This window comes from Eretmochelys imbricata, chromosome 1 (assembly GCF_965152235.1).
Source record: "Eretmochelys imbricata isolate rEreImb1 chromosome 1, rEreImb1.hap1, whole genome shotgun sequence".
Taxonomy (NCBI): Eukaryota; Metazoa; Chordata; order Testudines; family Cheloniidae; genus Eretmochelys; species Eretmochelys imbricata.
Genome location: NC_135572.1, coordinates 286112006 through 286138982, shown reverse-complemented (window position 1 = coordinate 286138982; position 26977 = coordinate 286112006). Strand labels below are relative to the sequence as shown.

Here is a 26977-nt window from a genome sequence, read left to right as displayed (position 1 = left end):
TGGTCAGGTGCCAGCGAGGTTACCTTTAGCTTCTTAACCCTTTACAGGTGAGAGGATTTTTCCTCTGGCCAGGAGGGATTTTAAAGGGGTTTACCCTTCCCTTTATATTTATGACAGGAGGCCTTCTTAACCTGGTGCTACATGTACAAGTTTATAATGCATCCATCATTTGTGTTTGAGGGTTAATGAAGATTACATAATTACACGGCCTAAAAGACTGCAGTCTCCATTCCTCCCTTATATACATACTTTGTGGATTGTGACAAATCTGATGAAGTGAGCTGTAGCTCACAAAAGCTTATGCTCAAATCTGTTAGTCTCTAAAGTGCCACAAGTCCTCCTTTTCTTTTTTGCGGATACAGACTAACATGGCTGCTACTCTGAAAACGGCACATAGTGAGATCCATGATTTTACTAATATCTAGAGAAAGGGAGATTATCAGACCCAGGCCAAACATCACTGTGGTCCAGCCTCCTGCTCCTAAGAGCCTCCCATTTCAGTGCTGTTGACTCCATAAGCTCCTGATGACTGGTGTTGTCAAGAAGTTCATGATCATAAAGAGAGATGGCCCCTGACACAGCCTGTCTAGTGAGGATCTTGAAGATCAGGATCTTAAAATTAGATCTAGTATTGCACAGAGAGTGCACCATAAGGAGTAATGGGTCAGTTTCTAATAGGGTTTACTTTCAGGCATTCCTGCACTAACACAATGCAAGAGAATGACTGACTAAATCCAAATGTACATTGTCAGTTAAAGTTTAAAAAAAAACAAACCCTAATCATTTTGTTTGATCTTTTGTTGTAGGATGCTTGTTTTTATACCACTAATTTTGGATCTAGATACTTAGGGTCAGATCCTCAATTGGTGTAGAATGTGTGTAGAATGGTTTATTTCCACTGAAATCAAAGATAGTTATTCAAACTTACACTAAGTGAGCATCTAGCTTTCAGTGTACTTTTTAAATGATGCAATAAATGTATGGAAGATTCAACATGTATGATGCTGGGTTACACAGTTATGAAAGAGCAAATGTTCCTGTTTTTTTTTGTTTTTTTTTCTACTGTTCTAACTAATTAGTAATTAAAGCCTCCCTGAATTGTTCCAATGCATAATTTCCTTCACCTTCCTCTGGAGAGATGGAAGGAATGCTTGGTTTTGTTTTTATACATTGTGGATGAACAAAGAATTATCTCAAAACAAGCTGCTTCATGATTTGTAACATGCTAATTACTGGAATTTTAGAGTAGCTTTCAATTCTATTTGTGTAGCTTAATGTAGAGCTAACTTATTCATTGTAAAATAATGAAATATATGTTTTATAAATATAGTCATATAATATACATTTTGTACTTTTTTACATATGACAAAGAGAAATGTGTTTCAATAGGAAAGCACATTTTTCATGGTTTATAATCCATTTTTAATATTTTAATTATTTGTAAATTCTGAATAGCAATTCCCTAAAAAATTAAGACCAGAGTATTATACAGTGCTTAAACATAACGTCAGCATTGATAAAGCATAGTTTAGGCTCAGTACAACAGTATTCTCAAGCATGCGAGTACATTAGGGCAGGCGTTTTCAATTTTCTAAAAATATTTCAGAGATATTTCAAATTGTTTTCCCTTAAATATGTATGACTTCTGGGTAACTAGGTAGGTGGAAGGATCTGTAAAGAAACATATAGCCTTTCACCTCTAGAGTGCTAGCAAATATCCAGCTAGATCACTAGTGACAGAAGTGTGTTACCATCTAATGGATGTTTAGTGCCTTCTATGACATGTGCTTGATATCTAGTTCCCATCTAAATCACAAAAAAGCCACCACATTTCACAGTAACTGGTACCTTTGTTCACAGCCTCAAAAGATTAAACAGGCAAAGAGATTGAGCTATCCTCTTGCTCTGGCTGGTCCTCCAGATCAGCAGGTCAGTTTGAGGAAGCTTACACTGTCACTTCTTGTTCTGCAAATGTTCTATGTACAGGGACCATCATTCTCCAGGGCTGTCAGCCAGCACTTTCCAACACACTGAACTCACATGAAATGTGTTTTCTCTCTTAAATCTATTACCTTGGACTTCTGAGTCCTGCTTTTCTCCTCCAAATGATTATATTTACAGAATATAGAAGAAGACAAATGGAAATTTACTTTTAATTTCTATTTTAAACAAGGACCTTACCCATTAGCATTAAGTAACTAAAAAATGTTATCAAGTTTACTACAGTATATTCTTCAGCAGTTTTCAGAAACAATATAAAAAGTTTGCTTACTGAACTGTTAATTTAGGCAGATACTTTACTGTATCCTTACCCCCACCTGCATTTACATTCATTCTGATTACAAACTGCAACTTTGTTGGGAAAAGAAGGGATACTTTAACTAAGAATTATCAACTGGCTCAGGTCAGAAAAGAAAAGAATGTCCTCATTTTAACATAACATATATGTTCATTTTTAGTTTCGGCCTCCTTTGATATTCCCTGATATTTGAGATTATCACAATTAATGTACCACATTGGTCTGTGTTCCAGCTCTAGAAGAGATCCTAGAATACCTTTCCATATACTGTAGGGCTGGTTATTCTTTCAAAACTGAAATTAGACAGTAGCATAGGCACCTATTCCTTGGGTGCTCCGGGGCTGGAACACCCATGGGGAAAAAATAGTGGTTGCTGAGCATGCACCAGCAGCCAGCTCTCCTCCTCCAACTCCCAGCACCTTCTGCCCACCAACAGCTCCACTGATCAGTGCCTCCCCCTCCCTCCCAGTGTTTCCCGCCCGCCGCACACCAGCTGTTCCGTGGCATGCAGGACACACTGTGGGGAGGGGAAGGAATGAGAGTGAGATGCACTCATGGGAGGGGGCAGAATGGGGTACAGGAGGGGCTGGAGTGGAGTGTGATCAGGGCAGTGGCAGGGAGGAATGGGGGCAGGGCCTGGGGCACGGCTGGGGGGGGGGGTCAAGCACCCCCTGGCACATTAGAAAGTCAGCGCCTCTGCTCAATACAAAAGTTACTATAGAAATTTCTACTCTTTCTACTTTTTCAAAGTCACATGAAATGATTTTACTGTCAAAAACATATTTGTCTTGCTGTCATCAGTGCAGAGCCAGGCAATATAGATACAGGTGGTCCAGTACTGTTCTATTTTGCCTCACATGTTGAAAGAATTGCAAACTATGTTCTGAAATGAAAGATAATTCTACTAGGGCTGTCAAGTGATTAAAAAATTAATCACAATTAATTGCACTTTTGATTGCACTGTTAAACAATATTAAAATACCATTTATTTAAATATTTTGGGGGTTTTCTATATTTTCAAATATAGGATGAGGGCTGGGGGCTCCGGGCTTCAGCCCCCCTCAGGGCATTGGGCTCGGGGCTTCAGTCCGGCATGGGGCTTCAGCCCCCCTCAGGGTGCATTGTGTGGGCTTCAGCACCTCTCAGGGTGTGGGGCTCTGGGCTTCAGCCTGGAATGGGGCTTTAGCCCCTTTGGGCTTTGAGCTTCAGCCCAGCATGGGGCTTAGGGATCTAGCCCCTCTCGGGGTTCGGGGCGTGCGGCTCCAGCCTCCCCGCGCCTCCCCGGGAAGCTGCTGGCTGGGGCTCCTCCAACCCCTGCCCCCCCCCACCCCACCCACACACACACATCTCCTACTGCCACCTCCGGAACTGGGCTGCTCCAGCCCCACCCCGCATCTAGGTATGGGCTGAGGCTTTAGCCCCCTATCTATGTCTCCCTGCCCCCTTCCCCCCCCAGGTATGCAATTAACACATTAAAGAAAATTACACATTAATTTTACTTTCAGTTAATCATGGGCGTGAACTGCAATTGACAGCCCTAATTTCTATTGTATCTTATGATAATGTAAGAAACAGAAAACACATGGATAAGGCCAAAGGTGAGTATCTCATCCCAGGGAAGAAACCCACTGCAGGGCTGAACTTAAGAAACACTGTGAGAAGGAATAGACATTTTCCTGGGGGGCTCTGGTTGAGGCAGGGAGCTGAGACCCTGCTTTCTTTGTGCCTAAGTTTAAGGTTTCCATAGAATGGAATGCCAATGAGCATACGGGCAGGAGTTCCTCCTTCCTTTTCTCTCAGCAGCATGTGAAGAATTTGGGCTAGACTTGTTTCTGAAAATCAGAGTATCAGGGCATTTTAAGAGGCTCTATTCTTCAAAAGAGGAAGAGATTGTCACAGTTTCAGGATAACTGCACCTGTATTCCTCCTCTATTGGGCATATGGGCACACACTTAAGGTTTCTAGCTTGCAACCATTACCTCTCCCCGGTGGAGACCCTTGCCTCTCCCCCTCCTGTCCAGAGTTTTAAGGCTGCACAGCTCTCTGGCTACACTGAGACATCCCCAGAAAGCCAGTATGACTAAAGGACAGAGCCCGTGCTTTGCTTTCTCTGTGAACAGTGTACTGCCAGCAGTTATAAGTTACCACACAGCCCTTTTTCAGTAAGCACATTTATTCTTAAGATAAAAGCACTCCAGAGAAAACATAACAAAAATCATACACAGATATAAAACGCCATACTAAACATACCAGGAGTCACCCATCAGTCTTATGGGGCCCTGGCAGGCCAAAGTCTTTCCAACCCTTCCGCAAGGGTTGCCCCCCTTGGACAGAAGATCCTGCCTGTTTGCTGGATCAGAAAGAAGACCCTGAGTCAGTTTAAATACAGTCTTTTTATACCAAAAGCCCTTTCTTTGTCTGTTGGTCTCTGGAAAATCCAGTTTGAACCAGTATATGCAAACCTCTCCCAGGGGTGGCACCTCTCTGGAAGTGGTTATAACCTATAATTCACCCTCTCATCCACTGTTCTTACTGCCTGGAGGAGCTGTGGCAATCTCCCCGCCCTGGAACTGCATACAATCCCTGGACCACCATTCATACGCTTAATACAATATGGTCCATAAAGATACTGCATGTGGTTGCAATATCTGTCACGGGCATAAAGACTTCTGAGAGCGAAAGCATCTGGAGAAGCTAGGTAAGCCTGCCTATGGTTGTATCAAATGTAGTGAGGGGGCTGGGTTCAAACAAGGGGAGAGTCAGTTGGTCTCACTTATTTTGGCTTGGTTTCCTCTTCCGAATGCCACACTATATCTTGGCTCTTGCTATATTATTAGTTTATTAGAATACTTTTGTTTGTTTAGTAGGCTGTTTTCGCAGCATTATATTCTGAGAACAACATATGTCTGTATCAGATTGTGAATTCTATTTTGGAGTAACATGCTGAACACATCTGTAAACTTGCCTGAGGGTGGCTTATTGTACTGAATTACAGACAGTACCCTGTCCAGAAAGGTGTTTGAAACTTCATTGAAGGCACCAAGACTGATCTGGAGCCAGCAACTTTGATTGTCTCTCATCCACATGGAACAATGTTTTTTCTATGCAGAGGCCTGCAGGTAAGGTAAGCATGACTGGGGGAGGGGGCTGTAGCATCCCAGTGAAGCACATGGCTAAGAGACAGAGAGTTTACTTAAGGGCGCAGTGCTTCTCTGGGTGAGAGGGCTGACCATCCTCACCTTTAGGGAGGTCTTGCAGGAAGGTTAGAACAGGAGGGTCTCTGCCTAGCCTGAAACACTGACAAACCTCAGAGTCACAGAAGGGGTGAAATCAGACCAATGAAGGGTGTTTCTCAGGTCTTTGGTTTTATTTTCAAAGATCTGTAACTCTTGAGTGCTTTAAGAGTAAAGATTCTGTGGTTAAGAAATTCCTTTGATAAGCCTGTGTTCTTTGCTTTCCTGCCTCTTTGTCCCTACAGGAACTAAACTAGAAGCTCAGAGTGCCCAGAGCCTAGGCAGAGCTCTTGGGGAGTTTGTATATGCGACAGGGGGAGAGGGAAAGTGGCTCAGGAGGTCTCAGACACTAATTTCAGGATAAAGGGGAGCTGAGTGGTGGTACTCCACATTCCAAAGAAGTATGTCTAACAAGAGGTATGAGTCTGCCCTATACTCCTAGCACTAGAAACAGTGACTAGACTCTACCCAAGCCCAGTGGCCTTGGAAGCACATGGGTCCACTTGCAAAAGATTGGTGACTGTACAGTATGGTACCAGCCAGTTTGTGACACGCATTATTTATTCAACAAAGAACTCTCAACACTGATTGTTCTTGCAGATACCAGGTTGACCTTGCAATGCTGACATAAAAAAATAAAAACTGAATTCAATTAATATGGTACCAAGATCATGGAGAGGAAATAAATATGTAACAAAGGTCATTTTTACAAAGTCACTTATAGCACATGCACAATAGTGCTAAAAAGTACACTTTGATGTTTAGGTTTATGGGAGTTAAAGTTACTGTAATTCTAATGCAGATTCATCAGGATAAGACTTGTGTTTGTTTCACAGTTGCAGGTATCTCAAACATTCTTGAATGTCTGCAGTTGTAGTTGTGTTGGTCCCATGATATTAGAGAGACAATATTGGTGAAAAGTTCAATTGGTCCAATAAAAGATATTACCTCACCCACCTCGTGTCTCTGACTTGATTGTCAAGTTGTTCCATTCTTCTTTCCATAGCCTTGGTTTGGATGAGTACATTAGTTTATCTGCATTTACTATATAGTGTATTTTTCCCATCTCTTAGGTCTTCATCTTCCATGTTTAACTGCTTCTCCATTCCATAACACATTGGTAAGTTTATTAACTTTAGCTGCCAGGATTTCAAATGTACCCTCTAGCAAGGCCATCACGTTCTATAACCTTTATTCACTGGTATTAGTTGCCCTAATAAATCTCTTGTTGATTTCTCTTCACCTAGCACAGGAACAGATTGCCTAAGTTTCATGGTTTGCAAAAGTGGTGTCAATGTCAGAGCTTGATTTAGCTCCTGCTGTGCCCTGAAGATGGCATTTCTCATTTAGTAAATGCCTATTATTGACCATTAGCTTTTCTTGAGTGATTCTTTCCATTAGAAACTTATGAAGAGCATCAAATTCACCATATGCATCAGCACGCAGCATTTTTAATGGATATGAATATATATGCACCTATCTACATATTACAGATATGCCCCCATTTAAAATTGGCACTAATTATTCAAGAGCTACAGTATTTTAGATCTAAACGGGTGATTTCTTTACGTTTTCAAACCTGATTACAATACAAACCAATGTACACTATCAGTCAAATTCTGCATTCAAGTAAGTATGAGGAGAATGTGGCCCTCGAGTTTTACAGGACTGTGAAATCCTGGCCTTGCTGAAGTCAACAGCAAAACTTCCATCAACTTCCTGGGGCCACAATATCAGGTTAAAGTGTATTAAGCACATTATGGTCAAAATTATAATGGTTTGTTTCCCTCACATAAAATATATCACACTTTCTTGTAGAAGAATTGTAGTAAACTTATCTTGTTACACAAAATAAACAAGTTCTTACAAACTTGATATGCTTATGTCAGGATTATGATTATTATTAAAGGAAATTAACAGGTGTAGGCACACAGTTGTATTCCTTCTGCTTCATACAAAGTTAGTCCTAAAAGCATATATGTATAAAAATTCTACTATATACTTACTCTTGTGTTGTTTCTTTCAGCCTTCAGTTCTGAAATCTCTTCTTCTTTTTCAAGCAGTTGCTCCCTACACACATTTAACTCTTTTGTCAGTGCAGCAAATTCCTATAAAAAGGAAATAAATACCAAGATTATTTTAAATGTACATTTTGGAGTGTATTCCCAAAATTAATCTGCATTGTAACATTTAGGATTTAATATTTAAGTAACTTTATACTGCAGCCTTTCTGGACTTTTAAAAATTAAAATAGCATAGATAAGTATTATCGTCTATAATAATATGTATTTGTGGTTACTGGTACATAATTCATAACTATGTGTAACTAAAGGATTCTAGAAAGTCATAGGGTCAAAGTCAGCTTCAGAGCTTGGCCAGTTGAAATAGCTGAGGATCTGGCCTACAGTTTAGCAAATTATTTCTGAACACGTCAAATTATTTTGATTAGAGATTGGGAAGCAAATTAATTGCAATACCATAATCAATAACAACAATAAGCTGCTTCTATAGCACTGTCCATCCAATGATCTCAAAAAGCTCTACCATATTAGCATTTTAAGGTACCAGTTCAAGAAAGCATCCTATTCAGGACAGTATTTAAGCATTTATTTAACTTTAAGCACCAGCTAAAGTCCCATTGAATTAATAGGACTTTAGCAGGTACTTTAAGTTAAGCAGGTGATTAAAAACTGACATAAAAAGAAATGAACTTAAGTGTACACTAAAGTGCTTTCCAGAATCAGAGCCTAAGGTGCATAACTTTCCTGTGAGGTTGGTAATATTCTACTTTTGATTTGTTTAGGTTTTAACTGATTTAAAAAAAAACAATAAAAATACCACAGAGACACTTTTTCTACAAAAACCCTGGCCACAGCTGATGAAAAGCACCCATTCAGAACACTGAGACATGGTTAAAATTACAATTGCCAATCAGTGAAGCTGACAGTATCTTTTTTACCTTCAAACCTGAAATTACCAACTAAAACAGGGGTGCTGGAAGAATTTTTATAGTGGGGTGCTGAGAGGCATTGAACCAAACTGTAAACCCTGTATATAATGGAAACCACTTCAAGTCAGGGAGTGCTGCAGTTCCAGCAACTATGAACTAAAACAAAAAAAGTGATAAGAGTCCTAGAGTTTATGGCTCTGAGGGACCCCTCGATCACCTAGTCTGACCTCCTGTATACCAAAGGCCACCATCACCACCCAAGCACCCCCACACTAAACTGAAGTCCTCTACCCTCATATACAAGCTTATAACACCCCCAACACCAGAAGTGAAAGTAAGCTGGTACGGTCCGGTACAGCGTACCGGCAAAAGCCAGTACGCCATGTCAGACCGGACCGGCTTCCCCGGGCTGGTGCTTTAAAGGGCCCCGGGCTCCCTGCAGCGGGTGGAGCCCTGGGCCCTTTAAAGCACCACCCGAGCCCTGCTGCCAGAGCCCCTGGGGTAGCGGCGGCAAGGCTCCAGCAATGCTTTAAAGGGCCCGGGGCTCCCGTCACTGCGGGGAGCCCTGGGCCCTGAAAAGGGCTGCCTGAGCCCCACTGCCGGAGCCCCTGGGGTAGCGGCAGCAGGGCTCCGGCAGTGATTTAAAGGTCCTGGAGCTCTGCGGTGGTAGCGGCGGCCGGAGCCTGGAGCCCTTTAAATTGCTCCTGAGCTTCCAGCTGTGTTTGCAGCTGGTAGCTCCAGGGGTGATTTAAAGGCCCGGGGGCTTCCAGCCGCAGCCCTGGGACATTTAAATCTTGGCTCAGTACTCCGGAGTACTGGTAAGTCTTTTTAAGTTACTTTCACCCCTGCCCAACACCCTTCCTGTGAAGGTAAACACACTTGGACCAATAAAGGGAATGAATTTCAATGACTAGACCCCTACCAAAAACATCTTGTTAACAGGCCCCCTCTATGAAATATGAGGTATGAAACTCATGAACCTCTGCTTATGGCAACTGTAGCTTACAGCATGGGAGAAAGGCATGTATGTATTAGTGTCTTATTGTCACATGTTACACATGTTGTGTAATACTAAAAGCTTTAATATTTCTATTTGACATTTTCGGTTCAAATTAAATCATCAGCATGTCAGCAGAGTATTATTTTGGGGCCAGTCTTGCAGTCTTTAGTCATAAAGGACTCCCACTGAAATCAAGACTGAAGGTAAAACTGGATTTAGACTATATCATATGTGAAGCTGTGACAGGGTGTGCATACCCCACACTATGGGCGGAGCAAGTCCTACCCCTCAGACCGTGCTGGGCATGCTCCAACTGCTGTGCTACAATAAAGGAGAGCAGCTCAGCTCAATCTGGGCTGGCCACTGAGGAGGAAGCACGCTTGCTGGAGGCCCCAGGCAATGCGCTGCTACAGCCCCTGACTGCAGGAATGAGAGATCCCAGGGACCAATCCAGATACCTGCTACCTACAGTTCGCTGGCGGGAGTAGTTAGAGTTCCAGTGAGCTACCTGCACCAGGGAACCTAGAGATCCCAATAATATCTGGCCTATAGGTTCAGAAGACACGGTAGGAAGTGGCCCAGGGAGGCAGAGTGAGTTGTATCTCCCACCCATGTAAGCTCAGCGTGTTGCAGTAGGATCCCCACTGATTGGGTGGCCAACACACTCGCCGCTGACAGGGCTCTGGGCCGGGAACCAGTGGAGTTGGGTGGGCCCGGGTTCCCCTACCCTGGCCACCACTCCCCCTTTGGTGTTTGACCCTGTATCTGTACATCAGGCCCTGAATGTCAAAGGCAGCCATATTGACTTTGGCCATTAGGCCATACAGCCCTGAACCCCAAGGGCAGTCATATTGACTCTGACCCACAGGCTGTACTGCTGTCAGTCTAAGAACCATCTGGTAGACTGCAACCGCAGAGGTATCACAACTCTGATTCCCCAATCCTCCCCCAGAGACGGATGGGATGTGGGTACCCCCTGACAGAAGCCTTTCATATAATACCATTTTCTAAAAATTCTCAAAGAGTAACAGTCTAATAGAGGAGTCTCCAGTTGTCATTCTGACAAAAGTCCCATTGAAGTCTCTGGGATTGACCATTAGTCTGTTGTTCTAAACCAGTGCCAGATATGTACATACTGTACACATTAAATGGTGCATTCATTTTATTGCAATATTGTCATTCCCAGTAACCAAACTGAATATGTAGATGCACAGGATTCTTCTCAAGGCAGTCAATATGCTATGTGCAGTACAAGAAAGATAAAAAGGGTTCTTGGATTTAGTAGGCATATGCCTCAGAGGTAGTATTTTAACGCTTTCTGTGTTTAATTGAATTATCATGTTGTAGTCTCTTTTGTTCTTTACATTAATTACTTCACACAGTGATAAATGGCCCTAGTTATGCTGCTACTATTGCTGCTGTGTAGTTATATCAGCATATTATGCAATAGGGAAAGGCTCTTTTTTGAAGCAAAGAGGAACAAAGGAATTAGTGGGATTTACAACAAAAATAAAATAACAAAACACTCCAGTCTCTGTAATTTCTATGGCCTTCCAATATTTCTGTGGTAAATAAACAGCTTTCAGAAACCATATTGTAAGGCATCCCATGAATTCTTCAGCTTTGTAATTCAGACGAGGTGAAATGCAAAGAAGTTAATTTCAAACACTATTCAAACACATTTTTCTATAGACTATGTTTCATGAACATTGTCTTTTTTCTATTCTGATTTCAGAAGTTTAAGCTCTTTTGGTATATTTTATATAGTATTTATATTCTATCAATAGATGGACTATGAGACTTAAGCTCCTAAGTTACTTTTGAAAGTGGAATTTAAGCGCTTAAGTGACTATGTTGCTTTTTAAAATTTGGCCACAGTGCTTAAAAAGTGTTATACTTTTGTCTATGCAGTTTATTGTAGGTTTGATATACTATCGGACAATGACAATCTGACTAGAGCTCTCTTATACACAGGAAAATGATAAAAGACAAAAACATCACATCACCTGTGGGTGAACACTTTTCACAAAGCAATCATTTTATCTGACCTGTCAGTCCTCATCCTCAAAGGAAACCTGCATAACACTTTCAAAAGACGAGCCTGGAAGCTTAAATTCATAACTTTGGTAGACACTAAAAAGCATGAACTAAAAAGAGACACTGAATTTATGACTTATTACAACAATCTGTAACCCACTAACCCTCCCCAGCTGTTCCCTCCAGTCATATGGAGGCAAGGGAGAGGAGGTGTGTTAATGGGGCACTTCACCTTGAATGGTCCCTTGAAATATTTAACTACTTAACACTAAACAATCTGTTCCACCTTGTATTTAGTAGTGAGTGTGTTTCCCAGACCCGAAGAAGAGCTCTGTGTAAGCTCAAAAGTTTCTCTCTCTCACCAGTTGAAGTTGATCCAATAAAAGATATTATCTCACCCACCTTGTGTCTCTAATATCGTGGGTCCAACAACAACACTGCATATATTTAAGTGATGTCATTTAAACCGTATACCAAGGGATAATATTATATTTAACATTAATATAAAGAAATAAAAGTCAGTTTAAATTAGATACTCAAAACACATATATGCTCTTTCTATACCTGCTTCTGGAAAATAAAAGTTACAGTCCTCCAATCTCAAATCCTACTGATAGCCTTGCTATATATTTTGTGTACTCATATCACAGTGCATGAGAGATTTCTAACTATATTCTAATATTCTGATAGATTTATCTATTTTAGCTATAAATGTTATGCTTTCAAAAACTCATGAATAGATGTTAAAGGTAATATTTTAGCATATTTCATTTTCCATCCTCCAATTCCTAGATAGTCTTTAATGAACAAATAAGTCAAGTGACTGCTATCTAAAATCCTGTAGTTATTGCTGACTTGGGGGCTGTACTATGGTACAGAAAACTCAGCTTTATTAATAACCAGATGTAAGCTCTTTTTGTTTGGAACTTAAATGCTTTAGGCTGTTGGCATATGCTTGGATGCTGGGAAGGGTGTCAGCTGATGTCAAGGATTACACGTGTCACCTAATGATTTAGGAGGATTCATAGTGATTAGCTACAGTAAGGCAGAGATACAGTCTGATGATAAACTTTTTGTTCTTTAGATTTAATGTCTATATGTATCAGTTAGATATGGACTTATCAGGTAGTCTGTTCATCACTAGACCAAATGCAAGACTGTCCCTGCACTATGTCCCCAGTGCTCTGGCTGTCCAGTTTTGAATAATTATGCAACAGAGTTTCCACTACTTCATTTGGGAGACTCTCTTATGGTTTTACAGAACTTACCCTGGTCATCAGCCTAAGTTTCCCATTGCTTAATTTCAAGTCATTACTCTAAGGGGTTGACTACACTGGCAATATACAGCGCTGCAACTTTCTCGCTCAGGGGTGTGAAAAAACACCTCCCTGACTGCAGCAAGTTTCAGTGCCAGTGTAACAGTGCACCAGCGCTGGGAGCTACACCCTGCGTGGCAGGTGGTTTTTTGTTTTTTTTTAGAGCACTGGGAGAGCTCTCTGCTGTGACTACAAAAGCCATCTTAAAGCGCTGCCATGGCAGCACTTTAGTGTTGCCAGTGTAGGCTAGCCCTCAGTTATATGTCTAGGGATCACCAGAATTATCTTACATGCCAAGGTGAAAGTAGGCCGGTACAGCGTACCAGTAAGAAGCCGGTACCGGCCCATGCACCCAGAGCAGCACTTTAACATCGTTGCCCCTTTTGCCCCCACCCTCCCTGACAGGGGTGGGCAAAAGGAGCAGCTGCCCTAGGGCTGGCGATTTAAAAGGGCCTGGGGCTCCCACATGCTATCGCAAAAGCAGCCAGAGCCCCGGGCCCTTTCAAATCACCGCTGGAGCCCTGGGCGGTGCAGGCCAGGCGGCGCAGATGGGCTGGCTTGGGGAGGCTGACCCCAGCCCGGCCCCCCCTTTCTGGGGCCCCAGAGGCAGACCCCCGTACCAGTAAGTGTTTAATATTACTTCCACCCCTGCTTACACGTCATCATTTACAGCTCTCAAAAAGCTATAGACTATATTCATAGTACTGAGTAGTCCTCATTGGGCCAAGATATCTATATACAGCTTTCTAGATCTTTTCCAGAAGTCGATACGTTCAAGCCCCTTAATTATTTTGGTTTTGTTGTTCTCTGAATTTCCTCTATGTTGTTGATATCTTTGTGGTTCTGATATTTACAAAAGGCAGTTACCTCTTTGTTCATTAAGAGCTGAAGAACATTCAGTGGTCAAGTTTCCTTTTTATCTGAAATAATAGATAGCACCCAGTTGTCAAGAGCTTTGACTTCTCTGAATTGAAAGGTGACACTATGTAAATTCCAAGAAGAAAATCCTTCTAAGACCTCTACAGAGAATGTCTCACTGTAACAGTGAATTTGATTTTGGTCTTTACAATCAAATTATTTTTGTCATATTTGGTTTTTGATTGGTAACTTAACAACACCTAAAACTTCACAACAAGCTGCTTGTGAATTCATGCTTCAGAAAAACATGCGTAAATGCTGAAATTCTTTTAAAGTGTATCATTAAGTCTGTGATGTCGTCTGAGTAATGTACATGTAAATATCTCCAGAGTATGAAAGCTCAAGTGGAAAGCAAAGAAATACATGTTTTTGTTTTACCCAGTTATGTAATAGCATGTGATGCCAATGACCTCTCCTCTTACATTTGCCTCCTAGATGTACAGGAACCAAAAGAATACTGTCATCTAAAATTACTGTTTGTAGCAGAAATGTTGCATGGTCAGTCATAGTTTAGGACCCCGGAAGGTAGAATCTGCCGCATAACTAATACAATTTGACAAGCACAACTGCACTCTTAAAGTTGATACAGAAGTTGTTGGGCTCTGAAGCCGATTAAGAATTAAACAGGATTAAAACTATATGGAAATTACTCAGATGTTTGCACTATTTTTATATTATAATATGAAAAGACTAATAAAGAAAAATTGCTAATGACTTAAAATATAAGAAACTGCAATTATTTTGAAGTCTGAATAAACATACTGCAGGAGGTTATTAGTCTATTTACTCTGCTGAATATTTCCCCGCTCCCAATAGCTCACTTGAGATATAACAGACATCCGATTATATAATAATGCATTCGATGAAGTGAGCTGTAGCTCACGAAAGCTTATGCTCAAATAAATTGGTTAGTTTCTAAGGTGCCACTAGTGCTCCTTTTCTTTCTGCCAATAGACACAATGTGACTGAAAAAATAGTCAAATCAAAATGTTAGATTTTCACTTACGTGTGCATATCTTTGAAGAGCTGGCAGATCTTTAAAAAAGTTCTAAATTCAGATGTAGTTGAGAACCATTCAGAATCATAAAAAATATGTAGGGCTGAAAGGGACATCAAGCAGTCATCAAGTTCATCCCCCCAGGCCGAGTCAGGATTAAGTATACCTAGACCATCCTTAGCAGGTGTTTCTCTAACCTGTTCCTAAAAACCTCCAGTGATGATCATCCTACAGCCTCCCTAGATAACTTGTTCCAGTGCTTAACTGTCTGTGTTAGAAGGTTTTTCCTAATAGCCAACCTAAATCTCCCTGACTGCAAACTAAGCCAATTACTTCTTGTCCTTCCCAGAGTGCACATGGAGAACAATTGATCATTTTTATGACAGCCCTTAACATATTTGAAGACTGCAATCATATCTCCCCTCAGCCTTGTCTTCTCCAGACAGAATACACCCAATTCTTTCAACCTTTCCTCATAGGTCATGTTTTCTAAACCTCATCACTTTTATTGCTCTTCCCTGGACTTTCTCCAATTTGTCCACATCTTACTTACAGTATCTGATTAAGTGAGCTATAGCTCACGAAAGCTCATGCTCAAATAAATTGGTTAGTCTCTAAGGTGCCACAAGTACTCCATTTCTTTTTGCGAATACAGACTAACACGGCTGTTACTCTGAAGGCATCTGATGAAGTGAGCTATAGCTCACGAAAGCTCATGCTCAAATAAATTGGTTAGTCTCTAAGGTGCCACAAGTACTCCATTTCTTTTTGCGAATACAGACTAACACGGCTGTTACTCTGAAACATCTTACTTAAAGTGTAGTGCACAAAACTGGACACAGAACTCCAGCTGAGGCTTCACCAGTGCCAAGTAGGTGAGACAGATGGACCAATTACCCCCCACATCCTACGTGTGACACTCCTGTTACAACATTTTAGAATGACATTTGCCTTTTTTTGGCAACAGCATCTCACTGTTGACCCTCATATTCAATTTGTGACCCACTACAATCCCACATCCTTTTCTGCAGCACTACTGCCTAGCCATTATACTCCAACTGTATTTGTACATTTGATTTTTTTCTTCCTGAAGTGTAGCACTTTGCACTTGTCTTTATTAAATTTCATTGTATTGATCTCAGACCAATTCTCCAATCAAGATCATTTTGTATTCCAATTCTGTCCTCAAAAGAGCTAGTAACCCCTCCTAGCTTGAAAGGTATTTGCAAATTTTATAAGCAAACTCTCCACTTCATCATCTAAATCATTAATATAAACATTGAATAGTACTGGACCCAAGACAGACCAGAATACCTAAATGTTTTACAAAATAAAAAGCAAAATGAAAACTGAAACTACTTGCTCATTACTGGGCACTGTGTTAACTCCCAGTTAACTCCCAGCTGCTAGAGTAGATCTATAATTCCTCTAGTACAGGAAACAGAAGTACAACCTGAGATCAGAGGGGACCAAGCTCAGCAGAAAGCGAAAAGATGCATGCAAGAAGGAACAGAAGGCTGGAGGTTTTTGCCTAAGCACTGGCAGTGAAGGAGGAACGCAGCTTGAGAGCTGGGATAACTGCAGGAGATGGTCACAGGGCAGTGATCTGCAGGCAGGAGGAGAGTGTGAAGAGGATTCACCAAGAATTTATGACCTCTAAATCTCTGTTGTAGATTGCCTCTAGTGGCTGGGCTAAGAACTGCTTTGTTTGTTTAGCATAACCGCTAAAGGAAATTCACGTGGTGTATTTTACCTTTTAGTTTCTAGATTCTAGTGCTGGGAGCACCTATAGCACTTCCCTTCAAACTTGTAGTATACCCAGGATGAGCAAATAATGGATTTTTTGGTTAAATGACAACTTTGACAAGCTGAAAAAAAATTGTTTTGAGTCAAAAAAAAGCATTTGTTGTGACAAGATTGAAGAACTTAATTTCCATTATGATCATTTTTAAACATTTGATTTTTTTAAAAAAAATTGAAATGGCAAGTCATTTCAATCTGAACAATTAAAATGTTTTGTTCTAAAAAAAATGCTGAAACAAAATGTTTTGATTTTTTAAAAAATTTTTGGTGTTTTTTTTTTTTTTTAGAAACGATCAATTTGGCAAAACATACGTAAATTCATAAAATGTCACCACATCACCATTTTTCACTTTGAAATGACTTTTCATTTCAAAATGTTTAAAAAAAGACAAATGTTTAAAAGGATCAACATGGAAATGAAATGTTTCAATCTTGTCAATGCTCAAGGTCAGTGGGATACTATTTTACCAAATGAAAATTTCTCTTGATTCAAGATTTGGTATTTAGTTACATTTTTATACTGATATGGTATCAATTGATCCCTTAAATAGTGAAAATGTCAATCTTTTTCTGATCTCATGTATTTAGGTTCTTCCCAAACTCCAGCAGTTTAAGAGAATAGGCATTAATACCTTCATGTATTAACTGAGATCCATGGTACGCCCACACCTTGAATACTGCATGCAGTTCTGGTCACCCCAGCTTAAAAATATTGGAAAAGGTACAGAGAAGGGCAACAAAAATTATTAGGGGTATGGAACAGCTTCCATATGAGGAGAGATTAAAAAGACTGGGACAGTTCAGCTTGAAAAAGAGATGAATAGGAGGGGATGATAGAGGTCTATAAAATCATGAATGTTGTGGGGAAAATCAATAGGGAAGTGATTTACTCCTTCACATAACACAAGAATAACTTGGGTTTGGGTATCATTCAGTACGCTGTTGCCCAAGACAACAACAAAGCAGAAGAGGGTGGAACTGGGACTATATATACAACTAACATCATGGAGAACCTCCATTGCGTTCAGGTGCGTATAATTTGGGTTTGTTTCGTTCGCACGAAGGGCATGGCTTCATTTAAACCGTTTTGTCATTTCAACATTGGAGTGATTTGTTAACTGTTGTTTTTGTTAAATAAATAAATAAATTAAATTAAATAAAGGGGTCCCAAACCCTCAAAATAATGTTTTTTAAAAGTCATGGAGAATAAAATCTTTAAAAAGATTTTGACATTCTTTTGTATTTTCCAACAGATGCAAAAGGAGAAACCATGTAAATACCTCTCAAAACATCACCTATGGCCTAATATTGGAAAACATAAATGTTTCCTATGTTTATGCTTCACGTGCCTCAAGTGTCTCTCCAGCACTGCTCAAAATTCTTCAAAAACTCCTCTAAAGCAGAGATTAATAACCCCATTTACCAACAGTCTTTCTGCATTCAGAAAGATCAGTGCATTGTTGACCTTTGAAACACCTGAATTCATTAACAGTGTTTCAGTTTTTGTTTTGTATGGTTTGGGGGTTTGTTTGCTTTTAAAATGACATCAGCTTCTGGTAATATTATTATACTGACAAACTTTAAAGATTAAAGCTTCCCTCTATGAAGCTTCTCACTGTAGTCCTTGATGTCTTACAAGATGGTATTCTAATTACTAATACAAGAATAACAATATGTATATTTGACCATATAGTAAGATATTGCAGTGCTGGACATGTACAATCAAACTTGTGTTCTTTTGTGAGAATGGAGAGATTACAATGTTACCAGGGATATCCATTTTTTAAAAACAGGAAATAAAACCATGCAGAATGAGTGAAATTCAAACAAGTGTGAAGGGGGACCACGCAAGACCCTCCACAATTAAGCCCCTTGAGGGCTGACAGCAGAGTAACTACTTAGTTTAGGTTTCAGAGTAACAGCCGTGTTAGTCTGTATTCGCGATTACAGACATGAAAGTTGCAATATTACAACAGAAAAACTTCAAAACCAGACTCCAGCGAGAGACTGTTGAATTGGAATTCATTTGCAAATTGGATACAATTTAACTTAGGCTTGAATACAGACTTGGAGTGGCTAAGTCATTATGCAAGGTAACCTATTTCCCCTTGTTTTTTCCTCCTCCCCCCCCCCCACGTTCTTGTTAAACCCTGGATTTATGCTGGAAATGGCCCACCTTGATTATCATACACATTGTAAGGAGGGTGATCACTTTAGATAAGCTATTACCAGCAGGAGAGTGAGGTGGGGGGAGAGAAAACCTTTTGTAGTGGTAAACACCCATTTTTTCATGGTTTGTATGTATAAGAACATCTTCTCTATTTTCCACAGTATGCATCCGATGAAGTGAGCTGTAGCTCACGAAAGCTTATGCTCAAATAAATTGTTTAGTCTCTAAGGTGCCACAGGTACTCCTTTTCTTTTTACTTAGGGTATGTCTACACTACGAAATTAGGTCGAATTTATAGAAGTCGTTTTTTTAGAAATTGTTTTTATATATTCGAGTGTGTGTGTCCCCACAGAAAATGTTCTAAGTGCATTAAATGCATTAACTCGGCAGAGTGCTTCCACAGTACCGAGGCAAGCGTCGACTTCCGGAGTGTTGAACTGTGGGTAGCTATCCCACAGTTCCCGCAGTCTCCGCTGCCCATTGGAATTCTGGGTTGAGATCCCAATGCCTGATGGGGCTAAAACATTGTCTCGGGTGGTTCTGGGTACATATCGTCAGGCCCCCGTTCCCTCCCTCCCTCCCTCCGTGAAAGCAGCAGCAGACAATCGTTTCACGCCTTTTTTCTAGAGCAAATGAGATTCAAAAGTTCGCGGTTCTTTTCCTGTCTACCTGGCCAGTGCATCTGAGTTGAGAGTGCTGTCCAGATTGGTCACAATGGAGCACTCTGGGATAGCTCCCGGAGGCCAATACCGTCAAATTGTGTCCACAGTACCGCAAATTCGACCCAGCAAGGCCGATTTAAGCGCTAATCCACTTGTCAGGGGTGGAGTAAGGGCTCTTAAAATCGATTTCCTTGAAGCGTGCAGCGTTAAATCGATGTAAACCTGCACCCATCCACACGCTGCTACATTCGACCTAAAGTCTTAGTGTAGACCAGGGCTTAGTTTAGGAAAATCTGTGCGACTCACCAGCTGTTGAAGGATTTCTACAGTGGCCTCACAAAAGCCAGCACATAGGTGGGTAGTATGGGGAGGGAGCACACAATCTAGAGATCCTAACCTGTGGTGCAGATGGTTATGATCATGTTTAGCCCATAGGCTAGTACAGCAGGGAAGTTCAAAGGAGTTGGCATCATTACTGCAACCTCATACTTTAATTACAGGTTGAGGTGAGTTTTGCCACCCTAATGCCCCCCTCCTCCAACCTACTACACACACACTGTAACCACATGAACCCCAATTCCTCAAGCTTTATGCAGATAAAGGGAATTTCACCCTGACCGCATCTGTTTTTCAAACTTGTTATAATGATTCAATTTATTGCTCTTATTTTCTTGTCTCATAGGACTTCATACTCATCTGTGGGGAGAGAACCTGGGACCTTCTGTTCAGAAGACACAAGCACAAATTGCCAGGGTGGATTTCACTTCAACCAATTGCAGTAAAAGTATTTGTTTAATTTACATCTTCTGTGGACCAGCTCTTAAGGAACATTATAATCATAAACACTTAAACAGATCTGATTTCTATTCACAAGGGAACATTAGAACACATACTCGCTGTCCGTTGAGTCATTACAATGCATTTTATTACATTCTAACTAGACAGCAAAATTGTATTCTAAATACTGAACTTATCTTTGGTACAGCAACCCCCCAATATTATAAAACTATTTATTTTCATCCGTAATCCAATAATCCTTATCTGTATCCAGTACAAACAAATGGAAGAATTTCTTGAAATTTGTTCTGTTTGGTTTTATTTTTTGGTTTTTTTTTTAAACAAAAGTGTTCCAGGGATTAGACGGTGTACTGTATGTAAATTTCAGCTCAGCATATCTTTATGAGAACATGAGCTAAGCACTACAATTTCCAGCTAAACACCTCTTTTTATGAGTTTATAGCTCAGCTGTCAGAAGTAATGAGTTTTTACTTCTGACAGCTGAACTATAAACTCATAAAAAGAGATGGTTATAATGAGAATGCTAATATGAGGGATATTAGCTAGAGAAAGCCTCACCAATATTAAAAATGGACATGTTTGTCCCATTTTCTGACAACTGACCGTTTATGGAAAATTACTAAAGATTTATCCCAACTGCTGTCTTTATAATTTTTCCCACTTGCCTTGATTTTTAAATAATCTAACACTGTGGCAATACATCAGATGTTGGATATCCACCATTAATCACAACCAATACATTCTGAAGCATAATGTTCTCTCAATAAGCACTTATTTCATTAAAACTAATGGAAATTGCACATTCAAATTGATGAGAGAGACAAAGGGGTGGAGAAAATGGGCAAGATATGATGGGCCTCATGCTTTTAACTTGTTTCTAAAATCGTTTAAGTTCTGTGACAGGTTTCAGAGTAGCAGCTGCATTAGTCTGTATCCGCAAAAAGAAAAGGAGTACTTATGGCACCTTAGAGACTAACAAATTTATTTGAGCATAAGCTTTCGTGAGCTACAGCTCACTTCATCAGATGCATTCAGTGGAAAATACAGTGGGGAGATTTATATACATAGAGAACATGAAACAATGGGTGTTACTATACACACTGTAATGAGAGTGATCACTTAAGATGAGCTATTACCAGCAGGAGAGTGGGTGGGAGGAACCTTTTGTAGTGATAATCAAGGTGGGCCATTTCCAGCAGTTGACAAGAACGTCTGAGGAACAGTGGGGGACGAGGGGAATAGTTTTACTTTGTGTAATGACCCATCCACTCACAGTCTTTATTCAAGCCTAAGTTAATTGTACCCAGTTTGCAAATTAATTCCAATTCAGCAGTCTCTCGTTGGAGTCTGTTTTTGAAGGTTTTTTGTTGAAGAATTGCAACTTTGAAGAATCACATATTAAAAGTAGACTGAATCTACTAAAACAAAACATTTTCATATTATGATAGCAGATGTAGGGACACAAGGCACAAAAGCTTGAACAAATTACCTAAAACACAAGGCAGTAAGACACTATAAATAAATGTTCCTTATTTGTCATCATTAACGTCAAGCTATAAAGCTTAAGCCTTCAAAGGATTTGACAGCCTCCATCCGCAAGAAAGTAAATGTTAAAGGTTCTCAAAACAACCTACACATTTTATTTCTTTTTGGATGATTATGACCTGGCAATTCCAATTATAATAAACTAAAGTTCTCCTTTGCAATTCATTTAATTAAATGCAAATAAGGTTTCTTTTTTAAAATGAATATTCTGAAGATTGCACATTATCTTGTGTTAATTTGTTCATGTTAACCAGGGTTCATTGTATTTTAGATACTTCTATGTAGAACAACATAATTATCTTTCATGTACGTAATGCAGGGTTACTACAGTAGCTATTAACAATAACATAATTTAGTCCTTAAGCCTTTACAAGTATCCTTACTCAATTGTACAGATTGGAAGACTGAGGCACAAAGGTATAAAAATGAAATGAAATCACAGGTTAAATGTCCCTAGCACCAATATTGAAATATGATAAAACATCAGTCTGGTTAACATTACAAATGTAATAGAGCAGAACATTTTGTGAATCAAAATGCGGGGAATTTTGAAGTAAACATAACATTATAGATGCTGTATGACATGACTTTATAAGAATTGGTTTATGTATTTTACTGATTTATAATACTTCATAATTTTCCAGTAAGCACAATACACTATACTTTGCAGAAATATTAATAACTGACATCACTGCGGCACGCTGTTGAGAAATGAGGTTAAATTGTTGGTGACTTGGATTGTGGAGAATCATACACTGTTGGTCATTCATTCAAGAGAGGTAGTAAAAGAACTATACAACAAAGGTAAACCTGAGTGAATATATCAAACTTCTGTCACCAACTGCTTACCGATAAGCAGAAAAAAATGCCTATGCTCTGTTCGTATACGACACAAAACTACTTTTCATAATCATTTGGCAGATACTAGAAGACTGAAAAACTATTTCTGTAGATATTGCTAAGGATCGTATCCTGGCATTGATCCTTGCATGGTTCTCTCAATGAAAAGAATAGTACTTTTGTATTTAAACATAGCAGAAAATATCTCTAATTATGGAAAATTAAAAGGCAAATATACTACACGGAAAGGCTGGCAGATACAGTTTCAGACTAGAGATTATGTATGCTTTATTAAAGAAGAGAATCTAAGAGGGAATGTGGACAAATTTAAAAGGGGATTAACTTCATTCTAACTGACTAGTGTATTCTTCAAGACATGAAATGATCATAAAACAGCATACACAGAACACAAACAATAAAATGCTGAACTGGATTAACAAGAGGCAACAAAAATTAACCTAAAATGTTAATCAGAAAATAGAATTTTAAGTTTATCAGCTACCACAGTCTTACAAAAAGAAAATAAAAGCAAGACCTAAATAGAGGATAAATATAGATCTATCTCTACCATACAGTGCAGCCCTGGAAAGACCTTCACAGATTGCAGGGACACATATTGCCTTCAGTGCACATATGCAACTCTCATTACACATGTAGATTTAGGACAGTACACGGCCCTGAGGAATTAACTAAAATGTATCCTGAAATACAGGGTGTGTGGAGAGATAGTGCAAGCCACAATGGACCTAATCCTAGGAATGTACAACTCAACTAAGGCCCAACTCACACTCAACCCATCATAATTCACATCCACAATCCCAGGGGCCTTTTTGCCACCCTTGACTCACTCCTCAAATTCTCCCCTGCTCACCTCTCTCTCTGCATCCTGACTTTCCACCATCCTTTGGCTTACCCTCCAACAATTTACTTCTCCTTCTCCCTGATCACAGATGCAGAGGTTCTTATCTGCTCTCCACCAGTAAACCCTCCTCTTGCCTCAGTCACACCATCCCATCTCCTGATGTGTCTCATACCCACTCTCTTCTCCTCCTTATTCTTCTCTTTAACCTCCACAATGCTTCGGTCAGGACACCCAGAACGGTAAGCCACTATATTACTTCCCTGCCTCAGCACGAAAGAGGTTTGCTGGGGTTTAAACCATGTGTCTGCTCTCTGCCACACCAGTCTGTCCATCTCACCAGCAAACTCCTCAAGACTCTGCCAGTCTTAACCTTGCCTAGCAGGTAACAGTCAGTGAACCCCAGTCTCGGAGCTCTCCAGAGACCTCTCTCTGCAACTTCTAGACCCTCTCACTGGACACTCACAGAAATTATTAAATTTGCTGTCTCCAAAGGACAGTGCACACACCAGCCTGTTAGGTTAGCTGAAGACCCATACTTCAATATAACACGTATTAGATGGTTTATAGGAAAACTAAGAATAACTTTATTAAAAAAGAATGGAGATTTAAGTGATACTAAGCAGGAGAAGGAGACAGGTATGGTTCAAAACAAAACAAAATAAAACACTCTTTTCCAATAACTAAAACTGAATTGTAACAAATTACAATCTTTGTCTAAATAGTTTTTTCCAAACAAGACCATTTTTCATCAGAAAAAAGTTTCCAATGAAAGTTTTCAAACTGTACTATTAACACCACCTAAACTGACCTCGCACACAAGACCAGACCACACCTTCAGTGGAGATTTTCCTGTATGACTAGGGTGAGCAGGATTTCACCTTTACTCTGACACAGTCCTCACAGTTGTCTGAGTCTTCTTAGCATATGCACAATGTGCCTTAGGTGGCACATGACCAGGATTCCTCACCGAATTTGACCTGCTGGTTGGATCATTAGCTCGCCCAGCCTGGGCCATGCACTGACAGGAGTGCAAGGTGAATGCTGATCCATGCCCTGTGCTGCCTGAGTAAGGAAGTGTTTCTGGTTCTGGGGCTAATTAACAAAAGTTGGTTGAAGGAAGTAAAGAGTTAAACTTTTAGCTAAAAATTTCTAAGATGTTGTCCATATGTAGAAATTCACTGATGTGATTTTTTAGTTTCTTCTTATTAGAGATGAATATTAATTTATATGTCTGCATTCATATATTCATGTATTTATTACTCTATTTCCATATATCTATTTCTAGTCATCTAAATTTGTAGCTAATTCAGAAGCTTTGATTTACTTTTTATTTGATGAGAAATAAAAGATATGAACTGTCTGTCTGTACAAATGTTTATACCAATACTTATATATAACTCAAACTGATTTTACTGTATATAACTTTTGCTATTGATTTGGTCTTTTGACTTTTCTGTTAGTTATTCTATATTGTCAATTTAGTATCTGCCAACTACCAAAGTAGTTTATTTGAAAGAGGAAGTCCAGGGTTAAAATTGTCACATGCTACAGCTCCCATTGGCCGGAAACGGTGAACTGGGAGCTGCGGGCGGCCATACAAATGTAAACAAATGATCTGGCAGCCCACCAGTGGATTATACGGACGGGCCGCAGGTTGCCCACCACTGATATACACCAAAAATTAAACGTAGAGAAATAGGAATAAACACTTTTCAATTACATCAGAATCCAATAAAAAACAAAGGGCTTGTCTACACTGCGAGTTAGTGTGCAATAAACCAGTGTGTGAAAATACAGTGCAGTAGCTTGCCGTTCAGTATCTGACTGTATGGACCTACTACAGAGCACTAAAAGTTTGACATACTCTGGTTTCAAAGTCAGCCATGTAGTAAAATTATCAAAGTTTTTCAAAACTTGTAATAAGAATGCTAAATAGCTATAATAAAACAATTAATCTTCCAACCCTGAGAGTGTAATGAATTAAAGGTAGTAACTTTTCCTTTGAGAAGAAAGATAAAAATAGTTTTGCAGTTTATGTTAATTTTAATTAATGACATGGTCTGTAATCTAAAAGGATTTTATTTTAATCCACCAAAAACTAATGGAAAAATTCCCACTGATTTCAATGGAAGTTGACTTGGACACTAAATCAGGATTTTCTATAAAAGAACCTCTTTGATATATAAATGATGCAAGTAGACAATAAGTAATAAATTATACCTACCACACATCCAGCATTCACTGACTATGAGAAGTAGTTCAATTTACAGGAAACAAATTACTGCTTATCAACAGCTCTGCAGTGCCAAGGTGATGACACTCAACAAATGGGAAATTTACATGAAAATAAGACCTCCAGTATCTATATAATAATATGTAAAATAATGCTACTTATGTGACTATCTATGCAGTGTACGTGCACCCTTGTCTTCTGTTGAATGCTATGACAGCACTGCTCTCAAGTGTGTATGTGATCATGTCATCCTCTAATATTTGCAGCCTACCAAGGTGTAAACTACCAGTGAACACTATTTTATAGATTACTATATCCCCATGACATTAATTTTATTAGGTACCTATATAGCATGCTATTAGCACTGCCCAAATTTCAAATATGTTCATAAAATGGATAAAAATGAAATTGTGGGATTGAAGATAGCAAATACATTTTCTCACTACTTTCAATTATGTTTAAAATGACATATGACAGTTTTTAACCGCAGAGATGCAAGAAGTCTGAAGATTCTTCTCCTCCTTCCCAACTCTCCTCTGGAAGTAATTCCAGCTGCCCCCTCAACTGCACTTCAGAGATGTCCAGGACTATTTGAAGCTTAACTTTCATGTACAAAGCTAAACCAGGAGCTCTGTTGATCCTTATTTAGCTTTCTAAGTGAAAGTTCAACTTCAAACAGGCCCCGGCTGCCTCCAAACCATTGAGGAACACAGGGTCTTTGCCTGAAATTCACCAGGCAAGTACAATACTATCAATTCCATATTACATCTGTCTTATTTTATATATCCATTCCAAATAATTATAATTATATATGTGTGTGTATGTGTGTGTACAGTAATGGTTAACAAAACAGTGCATATTTGGTGGCCTAGTGGAATTACATTGCTTGGACACTAAGGAAATCTGATTTCAGAACCAGATTCAGGTCCCACCAGGTCAAACAGGGACACACAAAGAGAAGAGCTGGGAAATAAGATTTTCCCCAAAGGAACTTTTTAGGGAAAAACATATATATACACTGTGAATATGCTTTTAACTATTCTATTTAGATCCCATTAGTTGCTTGACTTGCACTATAATTTCAGAACAGACCTTCTATATTACCTAACATTTACAGTGGTCAATAGCAGATGGGCATGGAAAACACAATAATACTACCATTTCCCACAAATCAAGTCAGATTTATAACAAAGCCTATTTGTTTTAACTCTATTTTGTAAAACGCATAGACACTAATTTTCCTCCCATGTGCCAATAGACGCACATCCGATTCATGATATAGAAATACTGAACAAGCTTTCATCTCTTATTTTT

General features: G+C 39.6%; 1 protein-coding gene across 3 annotated transcripts in view; it reads right to left on the bottom strand.

Annotated features, from left to right (window-relative positions):
• PPFIA2 (PPFI scaffold protein A2) overlaps positions 1–26977 on the bottom strand; it is a 578892-nt gene that overhangs the window by 249857 nt on the left and 302058 nt on the right. For all 3 annotated transcript variants that reach the window (XM_077807711.1, XM_077807712.1, XM_077807713.1), the window contains one exon: positions 7539–7640. In XM_077807711.1, the coding sequence (XP_077663837.1) occupies positions 7539–7640 (102 nt within the window). The remainder of the gene's footprint in view (positions 1–7538; positions 7641–26977) is intronic.